At 42.3% G+C, this 17,422-nt stretch overlaps 1 protein-coding gene across 5 annotated transcripts in view; it reads right to left on the reverse strand.

The window, feature by feature from the left end:
• CEP128 (centrosomal protein 128) overlaps nucleotides 1-17,422 on the reverse strand; it is a 428,984-nt gene that overhangs the window by 375,203 nt on the left and 36,359 nt on the right. For 4 of the 5 annotated variants that reach the window (XM_043548663.1, XM_037900795.2, XM_043548660.1 and 1 more), the window contains exon 8: nucleotides 4,664-4,780. The exons of the other annotated variant lie outside the window; for it this stretch is intronic. In XM_043548663.1, the coding sequence (XP_043404598.1) occupies nucleotides 4,664-4,780 (117 nt within the window). The remainder of the gene's footprint in view (nucleotides 1-4,663; nucleotides 4,781-17,422) is intronic. 5 annotated transcript variants of the gene reach the window in all.

The raw sequence follows: 17,422 nt of genomic DNA on the forward strand, positions 1-17,422 counted from the left end.
TTTGTATGAAATAAAACTACCTTAAATGTAGTGGTAACCTAAGGGAAAAAAAAGTATCAAAAGTTTATCAAAACATGTTTTGCATTTAAAACTAATTGATTTATTAAACAAATGAAGTATTATCTGTAGTTAGGTAATTGAACTGATTATTTCTAGTCACTGTGTCTTTCAAGATTTTAAAACTAGTAGATCTCATCCTCCCCCACTGAGTTTTTAATCAGATTGGTAGAAGAAAACAAGCTTTTCTTCTTTTTCAACTCCCAATTGGTTTTTTAACTTTGAATGAATGAGTAATTGAACTAAACTAGTTGAATAAACTGAAATGAAAAAAATATTGTTGCTGCATTTGCAGAAGAGGCTACTTCTGTCAAAAGCTGATTTAGTACTTCAGCAGACTCTGGTTCTAGGTGCTTAGGCACCTAGACATTTTTAAAACCTAGTACAAAATATTTTGTGTTTAATCTAAATGATTTTAATAGATTATAAATTTAGGTCTTAATGGCTGTTAATTTCAAATTCAATTTTAAATAGATTTATTTTTAAAAATAAACCTGTATTTAAATTTTTAAAAAATCATCAATTTTCATCTACCCTGCTTCACATGCACAAAATGTTTAAATACTATTAGTAATCATGGTAGCTCAGAAACAAAGGAAACAAATACTACTAGAAAAATAAATTTTAATCATACCAGCCACAACATCATATACAAAGAAACTCAAAAATATGGGTTAACTGTTAAATTTGAAGATGGACAAATATTCCTAATACATTCTACATAACACACAGTCATGTCATTTAAAAAAAAAACCAATTAATTTAATGACAGCAACATGGTAGAATAAAAATAATAAATTTGAACATTCAAAAATGGAAAACAATCACTGAGAAAAGAAATTAGTCATGTTCAGCTAGGTGCTGCAAGTGTGCAATTGCATTTGTTAAATTTAGTATGATGGCTTTTGTAGGATGGTGAAACACTGACAAGTAGTGGCCAGTTGCCTTCATTGCATTTTCTTCAATATTTACCAGCATCAACATTTAAATCTTAAAATGATGTCTCAATTACAAAAGCTGAAAGGCATATTTGAACTGGTTTGATTTAATGAATGTAACTAATATCATTACCAAAATTATACAGTTGCAACTAGTTTACTAACATACCTTTAAAAACCATTCAGACCCAATATTGAATGGAGACATTTTGGGACAATTAATATTTCTCATTTCAAGGCTCTATTTTTAGTAGCAATATTTTGAAAAGTGTCTTGGAAAACAAAAAGGACTTTTCTTTTATTCATCTGAGAGACAAACTTTTTAAAAACTTCCTGTATGTTTTTCATGCTGTTTTACAAAAGATGATGGGAAAAATTCTGATCCTACTGAAGTCAATGGAAGTTTTACCATGGACTTCAACAGAGCCAGGATTTCACCCAAAGAGTCATATTGATATTCTATAACTCAACCTTTCGAGCAGGTTGATCAGTTAAATAAGAACATTTAAAACTCCTTAGTGAAATTACTAAGTCTATTGTGCCTGAAAGCTTGTAATGAATTCTCATATCTAAATGCACAAATCACAGCTATGAGATCTGGGACTTGCTATATTCTGTGCTGGACCAATGTCAAACACACACCAAACTAAGGATATAGCAAAAGAGTGATTACCCTCCTGCAGGACTGGAAACCAATGCTTTATAAGCATATTATGAAGTATTAATATATAATAATAGCAGATTCTGCTAAAATTGACATTTTGGAGAGGCTACTGTAAAATGTTTATTGGCAACTCAATAAAAATACTTCGGGAACTAATAAGTCTTCTCATGAGCTAGCCCTGAACCAGCAGTGACCAGGTGGAAAAGTACTGATCCCTGACATCTTAAAAAACTAAAACATTCCCACTATTACGTGCCTGACCTTTTGAAACCAATATAAAACAACACTAAAAGGAAATTTCTCCCTATAAAGGCTGATCTCACCAGGCAGGAGCTTCACCCCAGCTCCAAAGCATGCGCTGCCACACCCAGTCTCAGCTAAGGAGGTTTATTTTCTTAACAATAGTTAACAAACAAACAGAAAACAATCTTAACTCAATCCTTGACCTCAGGGCCACCCCTCCCAGCAGTTTCTAGCACTCCAGATCCTGGGAGGTCCAAGATGCAATCAGCTCCGCTCCTTGTGTGGAGTAGCAGCCACAGGACTGCTTCCCTGGCCCCTTGCTCCAAGGACACACTAGAGGAGCTAGCTCCACTCCTGTGTGGCTTTCCCTTCCTAGGGCTCAACCTGTCTCGGTCTTTCCTCTTCCAGCTGTCTACTAGCAGCCCTTTACAGGCCCAGGTATAGCCCAGCCATCTTTAATTAGCTAGATTGGTTTCACCTGCTTTGGTCCAGGGTCACTGGGCTTCATCTGTCTATAGGGACCAGCTACCTTGTGACAGATGGTTAAGGTTTTATATGCAATTAGGGGGGATGGCTCTTCCAGTACTGGTAACAAGATAAAGAGCCTCTCACTTCAAGTCCAGCCCTGGTCAGCAGTAGCAAAAAGTCAGCACCATCTGCTGGATATTCTGTGGTCTAGTTTAGGAAATAAATTGGGGATCTCAATACAATTTCCAGCTGACAGATGTCCATCACAAAACCTACCACTAATACTGTCATTAATCAGCCGTCTTGTTGTCAGTCTCAACAAAAAAGCCAAAGAATGAGTGAGGCAATTTCTCCAGGAGGCAGTGTATGGAAGCTTGAAATATTGCTGCCTATTCTGTCCACTGTTTTCCCTTGAGTAATCTGAGAAAGAAGAATTCTCAGTTTCCAACTTAGGGGCAATCTTCAGTGAGCTCCATACAGGGAGACCCCTTGGCCTGTCCAGAATCCTACACACTTCCGTGGGGACTACACCCATGCAAAGATCATTTCAGGATGGGGGCCTTTGACAATGAGCAACTACCAATGATCCATCTAACCACTATTTCAAAGCATGAAGTAGGATTAAAGTACTAAAATGCTCTTTTTCAAAATTATTCTCGAATGCATTTTGTCCAAACTGCTGTTTAACTCAGCAAAGTGTTTAGAGATTATATTGTTCTACCTTCACCAGAAGATGCAATAGCATAAAATTTAACATCAGCCATTAAAAGTGCAACAGATTGTTCCAAAGTGCTGCAACAAAGATTATGGAAGCATACATCTTGCTCGGGAAACATACACACAGAACATATTCATCATTAGCAAAACATCAGTCTTCAATTTGAAAATTAATTCCCAACTGTCAAAATGTCCTTAAGGTAAATCATTACTCCTTATAAAGGGCAAAAAAGGAAATGTATTTATGTCAGCAGGTAACAGTACCAAATCATACATCAAACAGTTCTCATTAAACGTATGTCCACAAAATGGACACTAACAAAGTCTGAACACTGATGTATAAATATTTGAAGAATTTTTCTCTCAGAAAATCCTAAGAAATACTTTCCTCTTCTGAGAACATAAGAATGGCCCTACTGGGTCAGACCAAGGGTCCATCTAGCCCAGTATCCTATCTTCCGACAGTGGCCAGTACCAAGTGCTCCAGAGGGAATGAACAGAACAGGTAATCATTAAGTGATCCATCCCCTGTCGCTCATTCCCAGCTTCTGGCAAACAGAGGCTAGGGACAACATTCCTGCCCATCCTAATGAAGCACTCTCACCCACCTCTCATTATCTACAAGGCAGGAAGAGGAGGTAGAAATGTAAAGCTGTTACTGACTTCCAATTGGCAAAGTACTACAAACGTTTTGATAAGCATAACTTTTTTCCCTATTAAAAGAGTATGTTATCTTCTTAAATATGACCATTAAGGAGAATTTCTAGCCCTCTACAAAACAGAAAGTGTCAATATAAATTAATCCACTTCAGTTTCCACTGCAGTGTATAATCCACAGTTACCTTTTTAAAAGCACACAAGTCGCCCCTTAAAATGACAAAATATTAAACATTTCATATCAGCAGTGATCCCCATTGTACAGTCAAAAATCATATTCCAAATCATAGCTCTAACTCTTAATCAAATCAAAAATTAGAATGCAAAATATTCAGTCTTCCTGGTTTCTCATGTATTAGTTTTGGAAGCAAGCTCCTTGCCTCTCTTTTGTGTATTTTATACATTTTTTAAAGAAAGAGGGGAAAAAAAAGTCAGGGAAAAAATTCTCCTAATTTTCTTTTCTAAAATGAACAATATTTGAGGTCATCTCCTCAGCACTATTCTTGTGGCTCACCAAATTTAATTCACTTTGAGTGCAGATGATTTCACAGCACTGGAAAGGTGGAGTACGTTATATTTAATTGGCCCATAGAACAGTACTCAAAAAGTGATTGCTCACTATTACTAAATAGTTCAATTTTAGAATAAAAAACACAGTACAAACATTTTTAAATGGATCAAACCCAGGAACCAGACTTTTTCTTAGGATCTGTGTTCCACTAACAAGAAACATTTAACACTAGCAACACTGCATCAGGGAATGACAGTCTCTATAGCTTATCACTGTCAGGGGTATATCCAGCAGAGCTAGTTAATGTACATACTTTTAACCATGGAAAAGCGACACCTGACCCCTTTCTTCCTTGTCTGAGCCAGGCTCACAAGTACAGCAAGAAATTAACGTAACTATCTTGCATACCTCCTGCAATTGCACAGACATATGTCCTAGTTGGTCCTGGCGTCTTTCTACCAGCTGCCTTTCTGTGCGCATTTCTTGTTCTATCTCTTGAAGTCTTCTCTCTACCCGCTCTGACACCTTCACACACACACACACACAAAAAAATTAGGAATTAGAAATTTCTTCCATATATCAAAAGGATTTTTTTTTTTGAGTGGAGGGGTGTAGGAGAAGAAAAGGAAGACAGTTTATAAAATAGGATTTGAAAGTTGATAGAAAATAAACTGCCTTGAGGAGCATTCTTACTCAAAATCACAAAGATTCAAAATGGAATGAGACCCGTTATCTTGCCAGTCTACCCTATTCTGATCACTGCAGAATTTGTCTCTGTAGTATATGTACCTATGCTTTGACCAGTCAAGTGTTAAATATCTCTAGTGATGGAGCTTCCACCTTTTTCAGCATGGTCCAGACAACAGGGCACTGAACTGGGATGCAGGAGCCCTGAGCTCTACTCCCAGCTCTGCCACTAGCCCAATTAAACTTGTGCAAGTCACCTAACCTCTGTGCCTCAATTTCTTCACCTGTAAAATGTCGATAATGATATTAATCTCCTTTGTAAAGTGCTTTGAGATCTACTGCTGAAAAGCTCTGTAGAAGAGGTAGGTCTCATCATCACTGAATATCAGAGTTTATTAAACCATCTGTGAATATCACAGTTTATTAAACTTCACTAGGTCAGCACTAATATGAATACACAAATCATTTGCTACAACAACTGGCTTCCCTCTTGGATCACAGGTACAGTAACTGGAAATGAAACTAAAATAAAATAATTCTATGGTATCTTCAATTGAATCCACTAGTAGAGAGCACCCTCTAGTGAGCTATGTGGATTCAATCTGCAATGAAATTTGATGTCATGACTACATAGTTTATTTTTTACTATTCTCTATAATTGTAGTGAATACAGAACATAAGGCTTAAAAATGTGTTTTACAAGCACCAGATTAACAAAATACTACCCTGTAACTATCAATTTCCTGTTAAGTGATCAGCTAAAGGTTAGACAAGGTGGGTAAGGTAATATCTTTTATTGGGCCAACTTCTGTTGGTGAGAGAATGATGTTGGTTCAATAAAAGATACTACCTCACCCACCTTTTCTCTCCAATATCCTGGGACCAACATGGCTAAACCTATATGGCACACAGCTAAAAGTTAATCAGCTAAGAATAAAGTCAAGAAAAGCTACATCTTTTAAAGAATTTTGTTGCAAGGACACAAATGCTGAGATTGATAGGATATTCTCCATCAGTATGGGAGAGAAAATGATATAGTTTTAGAAACTATGGAAGCAATAACATTCACCCTCACCAAAAAAAAAATATAAGATTAAAGTAGTTCTTGAAAGCACTGAAGACTCCAAATGACATATACATTAACACTACATGTTAAGGTTTCATTCATTAACTGGCCCTATGTACTCTTAAAGTGAACTCCAAAAATGTCTTCTTTTTTTAAATAAAGATGTAACAGATTAGCTACTTTATTAACAGAATATTTTCTATTTGAGGGCTTTATTGGTTCTGGTTTAAGACTACTAATTTTATTTTTGGAGAAGCACATGTTGTGGAATTACGAGCTGACTCCAATATTTAAATTATACAGGTCCTAGGGATTACTGTTGTCTCCTGCATAGAAGTTGCAGAGAATACATTCAATAATTTTCATTTGTTCCCCCTCTGACATGGTATATTGCTAACAAAAGTGCTTCCACTATTAGGATGAGATTATTTGCAAGCTCCTGGGTCAGAGGATTTAGATCAAGGGTGGGCAAACTTTTTGGCCCAAGGACCACATCAGGGTTGTGAAACTGTATGGAGGGCCGGGTAGGGAAGGCTGTGCCCCCGCAAACAACCTGGCCCTCACCCCCTATCCGCCCCCACCCATGTCCTGCCCCCTGACTGCCCCCCTCAGAACCCCCAACCCATCCAACCCCCCCTGCTCCTTGTTCCCTGACCACCCCCACCCCTATCCAACCCCCCACACACCCCTTAGCCACACCCCCGCCCTCTGACAGGCCCCCCAGGACTCCCACGCCTATCCAATCCCCCCTGCTCCCCATCCCCTGACCACCCCCTCCTCCCTGTCCCCTGACTGCCCCCCCCCCCGGGACCTCCTGCCCCTTATCCAACCCTCCCTTCCACTCCCCCCCTTACCATGCTGCTCAGAGCAGCAGGAACTCACAGCCCCATCGCCCGGCCGGAGCCAGCCACACCACCGCGCTGCCCGGCAGCAGCAGCAAGCCAGAGTGCTGGTGGCACGGCAAGCTGAGGCTGCCGCGGTAGGGGAAACAAGACAGAAGGGGAGGAGCCGGGGGCTAGCCTCCCCAGCCTGGAGCTCAAGGGCTGGGCAGGACAGTTCCGCGGGCCATAGTTTGACCACCTCTGATTTAGATGCACTGACCTGGTCATAGTCTGCCAGAGAAGATCCCAACGTGCTCTGTCTTCAAAATTTACTTTGCAGTGTTACCATTAGTAAATGGAGCTAGCTAGCTGCTGCCTTTTTTTTTTTTTGGCACGCTAAACTTCTGCTACAAATAATTTACTGAAAGTAGGAAAATCCAGATGTAGGAATGTACTTATAATATTTGCATGTCTCTTGCTCAAAGTCTCAAAGTTTACACTAGTCCTTGAAATATCTCTGAATTGTCCCCAAGTTTTTCCCCCTCATGAAGAGCTGATGAGAGGGAAAAAGACGTGTCCAATATCACAATATCAAACAGCTAGTGTGTGTGACACATCCAGGAAAAGAACCAAGGTTTGAGTCCCAGTCCTTTAACCACTAAACCAGTGCTACCTCCCATGTGTTGAATGTTATACAATACATATACATGAAAATATTTGCTGTGTAATTAGACAGATTAGATAGCTAAGCATACTGATAAAAGGTCTGACTGCTGGATTTATTTATATTCTTGGTCAACAGAATTCTGTAATACTTTAAAGGCCCATTCTAGTGAAAGGCCCTATTGAATTCTGTAAGAGGAAATGTGACTTCTACAGTTTGTTTTTGCTTTGGGTTTATAATGATAATGATGATAATGGTTAATTTACAGAGCCTGGATATGTTCTTTCAAAAAAAAAAAAATATATTATCCATGAACGAGAGGTAAAGCATAATACACAGAGCCAGATTCTGTCCTCAGGTACATATGCATACAACACCCATAGACTTAATCAAGAATGATTAATTACTACAAATTAGCAAGTACAAACAAAAATTAAAAGAACCATGTGTTATACAATGTTTCAGTTTTTATTTTGACAACTGCATCTTAGTTTTAATTATATTTATAATACTTCACAATATGCTAATAAATGTTCTGTAATATAGTTTGCAAAAATAATGAATGCTTACAGTATTTATGAGACACCTCAGTTCAGCATTATCCTTGCTGGGAACTGGGGAATGAATGCTCTAACTTTTTTAGAATGGTTTATAAAGTGTGCAATTAACAAGGTTGTGACACTGCACCCCATATTCTTCATAGTGATTTATTATGATACGATTATTACCTAATTATGATTCATTTTATGCATAGGGTTGCCAACCCTCCAGGTTTGCTAGGAGTCTTCTGGAATCAGGCTCTATCTCCTGGAGGCTACTGAAGCCAAACCAGGAGATTTTAGGCTGCTAAAAGTCCGGTGGTACAGCGGGGCTAAGGCAGGCTCCCTGCCTGCCCTGGCCCCACGCTGCTCCTGGAAGCGGCTGGCTTGTCCCTGCAGCCCCGGGAGTGGGAGGGTTGCGGGGGGTCTCCACGTGCTGCCCGCGCCCCGATCACCAAGTCCACAGCTCCCATTGGCCAGGAACAGTGGCCAATGGTAGCTGCGAGGGCGGAGTCTCCAGGCAGGGGCAGCACATGGAGCCCCTTACCCTCCCCAGGGGCCGCAGAGACATGATGGCCACTTCTAGGAGCGGCACAGGGCCAGGGCAGGCAGGGAGCCTGCCTTAGCCCTGCTGCGCCGCTGACCAGGAGCCGCCCGAGCTAATCACCACCCGGCCAGAGCCCGTACCCCTCACCCCCTCCCACACCTCAACCCCCTGCCCCAGCCCTGAGCCCTCTCTTGCACCTAAACTCTTCCCAGAGCCTGCACCCCCTTCTGCACCCAAACTCTCTCCAAGAGCCCGCACCCCATCCTGCACCCCAACACCCTACTCCAGCCCTGAGCCCTCTCCTGCACCCAACCTCCCTCCCAGGGCTTGAACCTCGCACTCCCTCCTGCACCCAAACCTGCTGCCTCAGGCTCAGACTGAAGCCCTCTCCCACACTCTGAACCTCTCGGCCCCAGCCCAAAGCCCGCACCCCCTCCCAACCAGGTGAAAATGAGTTAAGGTGGGAAACAGCAAGTGATGGAGGGAGGGGGGATGGAGTGAGCAGGGCAGGGCCTCAGAGAAGAGGCGGGGTGGGGGTGGGGCAAGGGTGTTTGGGTTTGTCTCATTAGACAGTTGGCAATCCTATTTATGCCAAATAAGTCATGTGAGGTATCATTGGAAAAGTTATGATTTGCTGAATATGATTATCCTATTTTATGAATGCATCATTTTTGTATCAGAAGTTATGAATACTGCCTGTCATAAATATAAAGGGGAAGGTAACCAACTTTTGGTGCACAGTGCTATAAAATCCGTCCTGACCAGAGGCAAAGTCCTTTTACCTGTAAAGGGTTAAGAAACTCGGGTAACCTGGCTGGCACCTGACCCAAAATGACCAATGAGGGGACAAGATACTTTCAGATCTGGAGGTGGGGGAAAGGCTTTTGTCTGTCTGTCTGATACCTTTGCAGGGAACAGATCAAGGTTGCAAGCTCTCCAACTCCTGTAAAGTTAGTAAGTAATCTAGCTAGAAAATGCGTTAGGTTTTCTTTGTTTTGGCTTGTAAATTCACTGTGCTGGAGGAAATGTGTATTCCTGTTTTTGTGTCTTTTTGTAACTTAAGGTTTTGCCTAGAGGGATTCTCTATGTTTTGAATCACGAAATTGGTGGCAGCATACTGTTCAAGGACAAGGCAAAGTTTGTGTCTTGCGAAAGTTTTTAACCTAAGCTGGTAAAAGTAAACTTAGGGGGGTCTTTCATGCGGGTCCCCACATCTGCACCCTAGAGTTCAGAGTAGGGAGGGAACCCTGACACTGCCAATGTAACTATATTTCAAATGTAGTTACACCTGGGTAATGCCCACTAGACAAGATGCTTTCAATCTAGATAGTGGGTAGGGAAGGGCCTATTCAGGGCAATGGGCCATTAGGAAAAAACATAGGCCTTAGGAGAAGCTTAAATCCCACCTGGGGAGCCTTCCTGAAAACGCTACAGATAGCCTCTAAGTAATGGCTGCTATTACTCTACAAGGACATGTGATGAGACCACGTCTCTAGACTCCATCTTGGGATGTCAGTATTTTTCCATAGACCAGTCTGGGAACCAAGCTTTGGGAACAAGCTTTTGAGCCATATGCAAAAGCTATATAAGGCAGGGAGTGATCTCATCTGGGGTTCTTCACTCCCCACACAAGAAGACTCCTGAAAAACACCCGAGGAACAAAGACTGAACTGAGGGAAGTGCTGGACCCAAGCTAAAGGGATTTCTAGCCTGTGAATGAAAACACCTGGAGAGTCCAAGCTGTAAAGCAAGTGCAGCTTGCCCCTTGTATCATCTCTTAGGATGAGAATCTGCTATTCTTAACCAATCTATTTAGTATATTAAGCTTAGTTTGCGTTTTTTGTTTATTTGCTTGGTAATCTGCTTTCATCGGTTTTCTATAACTTATAACCATGTAAAATCTATCTTTTGTACTAAATAAACTTGTTTTTTCTTTATCTAAACCAGTGAGTTGGAGTGAAGTGTGTGACAATCATAACTCAGGGCAAAGGCTGTTGCATATTCCTCTCCACATTGAGGGAGGGGCAAATTTTATGAATTATACAGTTCCCTGTGTAGCGCATGACGGTATAATTTTGGGTTTATACTTCAGAGGGGTGCACACCTGGGGAGCTGGGAGTTGCCTTAACTGTAGCCTTCCTATGCAGGGGCTGGTCAGCGAGCCTGCAAGTAACTGCAGATGGGTATGTTCCTACCTGTATGTGTGCTGGTGAGAGTGCAGGCCAGAGGGCTTTGCAGTTTGTCACAGCAGTACAGTATGAGATGGAGCCCAGGCTGGTGGATCAGGGTGCTCAGTGGTACCCCAGTTCCACATGGCACGCCGGGGGGAACCCGGCACAGAGATAAGAAGCTTGTTTTAGTACTTTTTAAAAATTAAAAAGTTAAAAAATTAGCTTGTGGATACCGTCTAAAGCAGGAACCACCTTTTTGAAGCTGCCACCTCATCTCTTCTCCGTATTATACCTTGCAAGAGAACTAAGTTTATAGGGGAAAAAAACATAGGATTTGGGGTGAGTGAGAGGCTCCCCTGTATTAGCACCTTTGAATAAAATAATGTTCAACTCTCAGATAACCAAGAAATTACAGGTGATTTGTGGACTTATGTACTGCCATGAGACTCAAGAGACCAATTCTTAATTTTGCCACCAACTTCCTGTGAGACTTTGGGCGAAATCATTCAATTTCCTTCTGCCTCAAATCCACATCTGTAACATGGGAATAATATTACTTCTCTACCTCCCAGGGTATTGAAGGATAAACTCAGTAATGTTTGTCAGCGGCTCGGATACCAAGACGACGGAGGCTATAAGTACAATCAGAAAATTTATCTGTTATCCTCGCACCATTAAAGAGCTGCTTTCATCTCATGGAACACTTTGAAAAACATTCCATCAGAAAACTCAATTCATGTATCTCAGTTCATTCACATTCTCTGCACTTCTCTTCCCTTTTGCTTTATCTTTAAGAAGATTTTCATGGAATGGAGTTTGCTATTTTGAAGATTTCATCCACTCCTATTTATTCCCTATTACAGTTGAAACCCTGTCCTCATTAAATGAGTTGCTTGCTAAGCATAGGATAGCGAGAACAACAAACTGATTACTCCACATAAAGATGAAACAGCAAAAGTAAGGGGAATTTGGAAAAAAATGAAAGCTTGTTTTCATGTAAATATTTCTTAATAAAAGAAATATAAAGTGAGAAAAGAAAGCTTTGGACTAGAAGCATCAACTGTTTCAAAACAAGATATTTTCCATTTAAGTGTAAGCTCCTCTTTAAAGGAAAAGTTACTGTACACAATAGTAGACATTTCTCTGGAAGGGAAACTTGAGGTGTTTTCTAATGGGAATGTTGCAATAAATATTTAAGATTAAATTATGAGAACAAAGAAAACCTGTGTATTAAACAAAGGGATCCAGGAATCTTATTCTGATGACCCATTAATGATAAAAGAAATTTAGTCTTCCACTGGTCAAAAGGTTGGTCTGATGTCTTTCCAGCCCTTTGAACATGATGTCACTAGGGAGAATATACATCACTTCTAACCCCAAATAAGTTTGTATAATGTCAACCATTACTGTGGCATCCTAGCACTTTCCACAAGAAGTGAACATCAAATTCTCTATTCCAGCCCAGCCAAGGGAAAAAAGCTTCAAGTTGTTAGACTGTTTTAAAAAAATATGAAGGGTGAGTATTCTAATGTATCATTAGTTATTGCTGAGGGCTACTGCAGAAAAGTCACCTCAAGTCAAAGGGCAGGTTTTGCATTTAGTTCTGAATGCAGTAAAGTTAGTGGTTATTCTTATTTCATTTAGCAGCAAGTGTCATGGTTCCACTCCATTTCCTGTGAAAAAAACAGTACGTCACTTACCCATACAGTAACTGTTGATAAATGAAATGTATTGTGCACATATATGTTCCACTGCAAGTGTAGTTGCACCCAAATGCACTCGAGACTAAGACTTTTGCCAGCATGCACCCCTGCTCAACTTGTGCTCTTGGGTGAGAGCATAGAAGGGTCACATCTGCCACTTCTCTCTCCATTCCTTCACACTGCTTTATTTATTGTCCAAAGTACAAGAGAAGGTGAGTAGGTAGTAGAATGTATATATGTACAACACATCTCAAAGAACCACAGTTACAGTACAGGTAAGGAACAGTTTTTTCTCTTTAATTGATTGTGCACATATTCATGCCATTGCAGGTGACTCATCTGAAGTCCCTCCACTTGAAGGGAGCTGCTAATCATCTGAACAGAGATTGTAAAACCAAGTTGTTGACTTGGACAAGAATCTAGAGGCTTGAGTGATGGTAAAATGTCTGGAAAAGTTACGTACAGATGACTGCATTGTTGATTTGAAGATATCCACTACATGGATGTTGCAGGTCTTGTCTACACTCAAGGGAAAAGTCGATCTAAGCTATGCAATGAGAGTTATGTGAATAGTGTAACTCAAATCAACGTAGCTTAGATCTACTTAGGGTCCAAACTATACGACGTCGACAGGAGATGCTCTCCCGTCGACTCCCCTTACTCTTCTCGATCAGGTGGAGTACAGGAGTCGATGGGAGAGCGATTGGCAGTCAATTTAATGGGTCTTCACTAGACCCACTAAATCGACAGCCAATGCATCAATCGCCACAGCGTCAATCCTCCAATAAGTGTAGACAAGCCCTCAGAAAAGCTGATGAAGTACACTGAGCTCTGGTACAGTGAGTTGCTATCCTTGGTGCAGGAGAGACTTTAGCATGGTCATAGCACAGCTTAATGTAGTCAGTAATCCAGTGAGAAATACACTGAACTGTTACCACTTGATCGCTAAATCTTCCAGTGTAGGCAACAAAAAGCCTGGGAGAGGCTCTAAAGGACTTAATATGATCCAAATAGAATGCCAAAGCCCCGTGAATGTTTAAAGTGCAGAGCTTGTCTTCAGCTTTGGAAAAAATATGAATAGTGAGAGTCAGGTGGAAAGCTATTATCTTGGGCATAAACTTTGGGTTTGGCCTAAAAGAAATTGTGTCTTTGAAAGACTGTGAAAGGAGGATCCACTAAAAAAAAAAACAAAGTTCTAAAACTGTCCTTGCAGAAGAGATTGCCACCAGAAACACCATTTTCATAGACAATGAAGACAGTGACATTCTCACTACAAGTTCAAAGGGATAACCAATTAATCTAGAGAGGACTAGGTTGAGGTCCCATAACAGTACTGGATCATAAGAACATAAGAAGGGCCATGCTGGGTTTGACCAAAGATCCATCTAGCCCAGTATCTTGTCTTCCGACAGTGGCAAATGCCTGATGTGTCAGAGGTAATGAACAGAACAGGAAAGTTATCTAGTTTTTTTTTTAACCCTGTTATAGTCTTGGCCTTCAAAACATCCTCTGGCAAAGAGTTCCACAGGATGATTGTGCGTTGTGTGAAGAAATACTTCCTTTTGTTTGTTTTAATCCTGCTGCCTCTTAATTTCATTTTGTGATCCCTAGTTCTTGTGTTATGAGAAGAAGTATATAACATTTCTTTATTTACTTGCTCCACACCAGTCATGATTTTATAGACCTTTACATATCTCCCCCGCAGTCATCTCTTTTTGAACCTGAAAAGGCCCAGTCTAATTCCTCATATGGAAGCTGTTCCATACCCCAATCATTTTTTTTTGCCCTTTTCTTTACCTTTTCCAATTCCAATATATATTTTTTGAGATGGGGTGACCACATCTGCATGCAGTATTCAAATGTGGGCATTCAAATGGACTTATAAAGAGGCAATATGATATTGTCTGTCTTATTATCTATCCCTTTCTTAATGATTCCCAACATTGTTAACTTTTTTGATTGCCGCTGTACATTGAGTGGATGTTTTCAGAGAACTATCCACAGTGACTCCATGATCTCTTTCTTGAGTGGTAACAGCTAATTTAGGCCCCAATCATTTTATATGTATAGTTGGGATTATGTTTTCCAGTGTGCATTACTTTGCATTTATCAACAGTGAATTTCATCTGCCATTTTGTTGCCCAGTCACCCAGTTTTGTGAGAGCCCTTTGTAACTCTTCGCAGTCTGCTTTGGACTTAACTATCTTGAGTAGTTTTGTATCATCTGCAAATCGGACACAGATGGGTAGATGTAGCATCTGTAAATAATCTGTAGATGTTGACTAGACCCTTCAGAAATTTGGAAACCAGAGGGATGAGATAAAATGGAAAATCCATCCACTGGCAGATGAAGAGCAGATATGGAAGCCAGGTAGGCCATCTGAAAGGCTGGATGATTTTAGGTGCAAATAGACCAGTATGAGTCTAACCTTTGTGTGGTGGGGAGACTGTTTTGATGGGGCACCTGCCCCACATTGGCCGGTTAGGGGTAAATAGCCCTGAAGCGGTTAAACAGAGCCAAGAGGAAAAAGTCCGCAAGGAGCACCCAGTCAGGGCTGGGAAGGCCCATATAACAAGAGCTGCAGGGCAGAATAAATTCTGTAGCTGCCTGAAACTCAAGGAGGGAGGACCAGGCTCCTAGCAGGAGGAAGAAGTGCCAGCACCCTGGTCAGAGCTATGCTGCCTACAGGGATCAGGGAAGCTAGAGAGAGCTCCTGGCTAGCTGCTAAGACTGGCAGGCTGAAGCCCTGAGGTAAGGGCGAAGAAGGTGCTGGGGGCTGCAGGGAAGTGGCCCAGGGAAATGAACTGAGGAGTCGGAGGGGACGCAGCAAGTGGTGGCCACCTGCAGGGTCTCTGGGCTGGGACCCAGAGTAGTGGGGGGGGCCCAGGTCTCCCCCGCCCCCACTCACCACTGAGGAAGTGGCTGGACTGAGGGACTGTGATACTGTCCCCCAGAAGGAGGTACAGAGAGTGTGGCACAGCTGGAGGGCTGTGTCCTGAAGAAGACACCACAGTCTTTAGAGCGACACAGGTCCAGGAGCAGAAGTGACAGCAGCGAGACACCACCAGAAGAGGGGGGTGCACTGGCTAGCAGAGCTAATCCCTGGGACAGCCAGCAGGAGGAACCGCAGTGGTGAGTGCACCCCATCACATATGGTGGAAAACATGTATATTCAGTTGCCCTTGAGGGAAAGGGACTGAGTGAGGGACTCAGAGACTGTTTGACCGCTACCCCTGATACAAGGGGAATTTGAAAGACTATCTGAGAGACAGTAAAGGTGGAGAGACAATGAAACCGCACTGGGCATGTTTTGCCAAGAGCTCATACACCCTCCCAGACTGGACTCCAGAGTCGGTGACCCTGTGAAAAGGAGCTGACAAGCAGCAAGGGCAGCTTCAGGCCCTGCTGCTGCAGGTACTCCAGATGCAACAGAGACAGTGGGAGACACAGGAGTGCTTGCAGGCCTACATGATCCAGCTAGCTGAGCAGCAGCTCTATATACTTAAGCTCCTGTGGGAGCCGGTCCACAGAGGCCGCAGCGAACGAAAGGGGAAGCAACACACCAGGGCCAGGAGACCTGTGGCTGAGCCAACTGACTGTTATGCCAGTAGGCAGCAAGGACACTGGAAGGGAGAATGCCCCTACCAGGATGGGAGACAGAAGCCTCTCCCAGAGATTGGGAAGAAGCAAGAGCCCAAGAGAGTCCCACCTGTGAGGAGAACAGAAAGGGAATGGGCATGTTGGACCTGTGGGCAGCAAGGGCACCTGCAGAGGGAGTGCCTGGACCGCAGGCACAGGATCAAAGCTAACCCAGAGGAAGGGCTGAGCAAGAGAAGGACAATGAGAGGCCCCTGACCCAGGGGAGGCGAAGAGGTTGCTTTCAGTGCCACAAGGAGGGCCATATATAGAGGCTCCCGTAGAAGAAGGCAGGGTAGAAAAGGGGTGTCTGGGAGCCAGTCTGGGTCAGAGACTGCCCAGATGGATGTGGTAGTGATGACCATGGACCTGGTGGGGAGCCAGCTGCCAGCAGGGGGTAGTATGGAGGTACTGAAAAACATGATTTGGATGAAGAGGACCCAGACGGACAAGGGAACCCACACTGGAGCAGAACAGGCCACGATAGGGACTCGGACCCTAAAGGAGGGAGGCAGATTGCTCCTCCTACTGAAGAGCCTGAGGCAGGAGAGGGACATCCTGTGGGCACAGCTGCGTGGGAAGCAGGGAAGGTAATATCCTCCCTGTGACAGTTGGTCTTAATGGGGAGGGTGTATGATGAGGCACCTGCCCCACACTGGCCTGTTAGGAGTTAACAGAACCCTAGGGGAGCTGTGCAAAAAGCAGCCAATAGGAAAGGAGCTGCGAGGAGCATCCAATCAGAGCCTTACTAATGAATGACCCTTCCACAAACCAGAGGTTATTTTTGCATCCTTTATCTAGGTTGTGATCCTTCTGAAATAAGCTAAAAAAATTCATTTTCTCCCCTCATAATAATCAAGTTTAATATGCTTTTGTATCACACTCAATTGGACAGTATCAAGGCAGCTAACGATCTCAAAGTCTCCCTGTGATGTTACACCTTTGCAATATTGATTATTTATTACCACATACTGTAAGGCATAAAATCCTTATAACAGCAACATCCTAAGCACATTAAATGATTATTTTGAAAGGACAGCTCAGTTAAAAAGGGTAACTGACACACAAGTTGACTCTGGAGAAAGGAAAATGTACTTTTAATCATAAATTATTTTTAGAGCTTTAGAAGGATATTTTGTTTGCTGAAAAATGCTGCTACTAATGCTCAAACTACAGCACTGCCAGCTTTCTCCAGGATAATTTATTGTGAATTAACAGAAAAAAATACCCCAAACAATTGTAAAATGCCCCTGTGACGGGTTGGGTCACAGAAACCCCTTTGGGACTGCCACCTGATGTGCCTCGACTACCTCTGAGCCTGTTTTCCCTGCC

The sequence above is a fragment of the Chelonia mydas genome, chromosome 6, assembly GCF_015237465.2.
Source record: "Chelonia mydas isolate rCheMyd1 chromosome 6, rCheMyd1.pri.v2, whole genome shotgun sequence".
Lineage (NCBI taxonomy): Eukaryota > Metazoa > Chordata > Testudines > Cheloniidae > Chelonia > Chelonia mydas.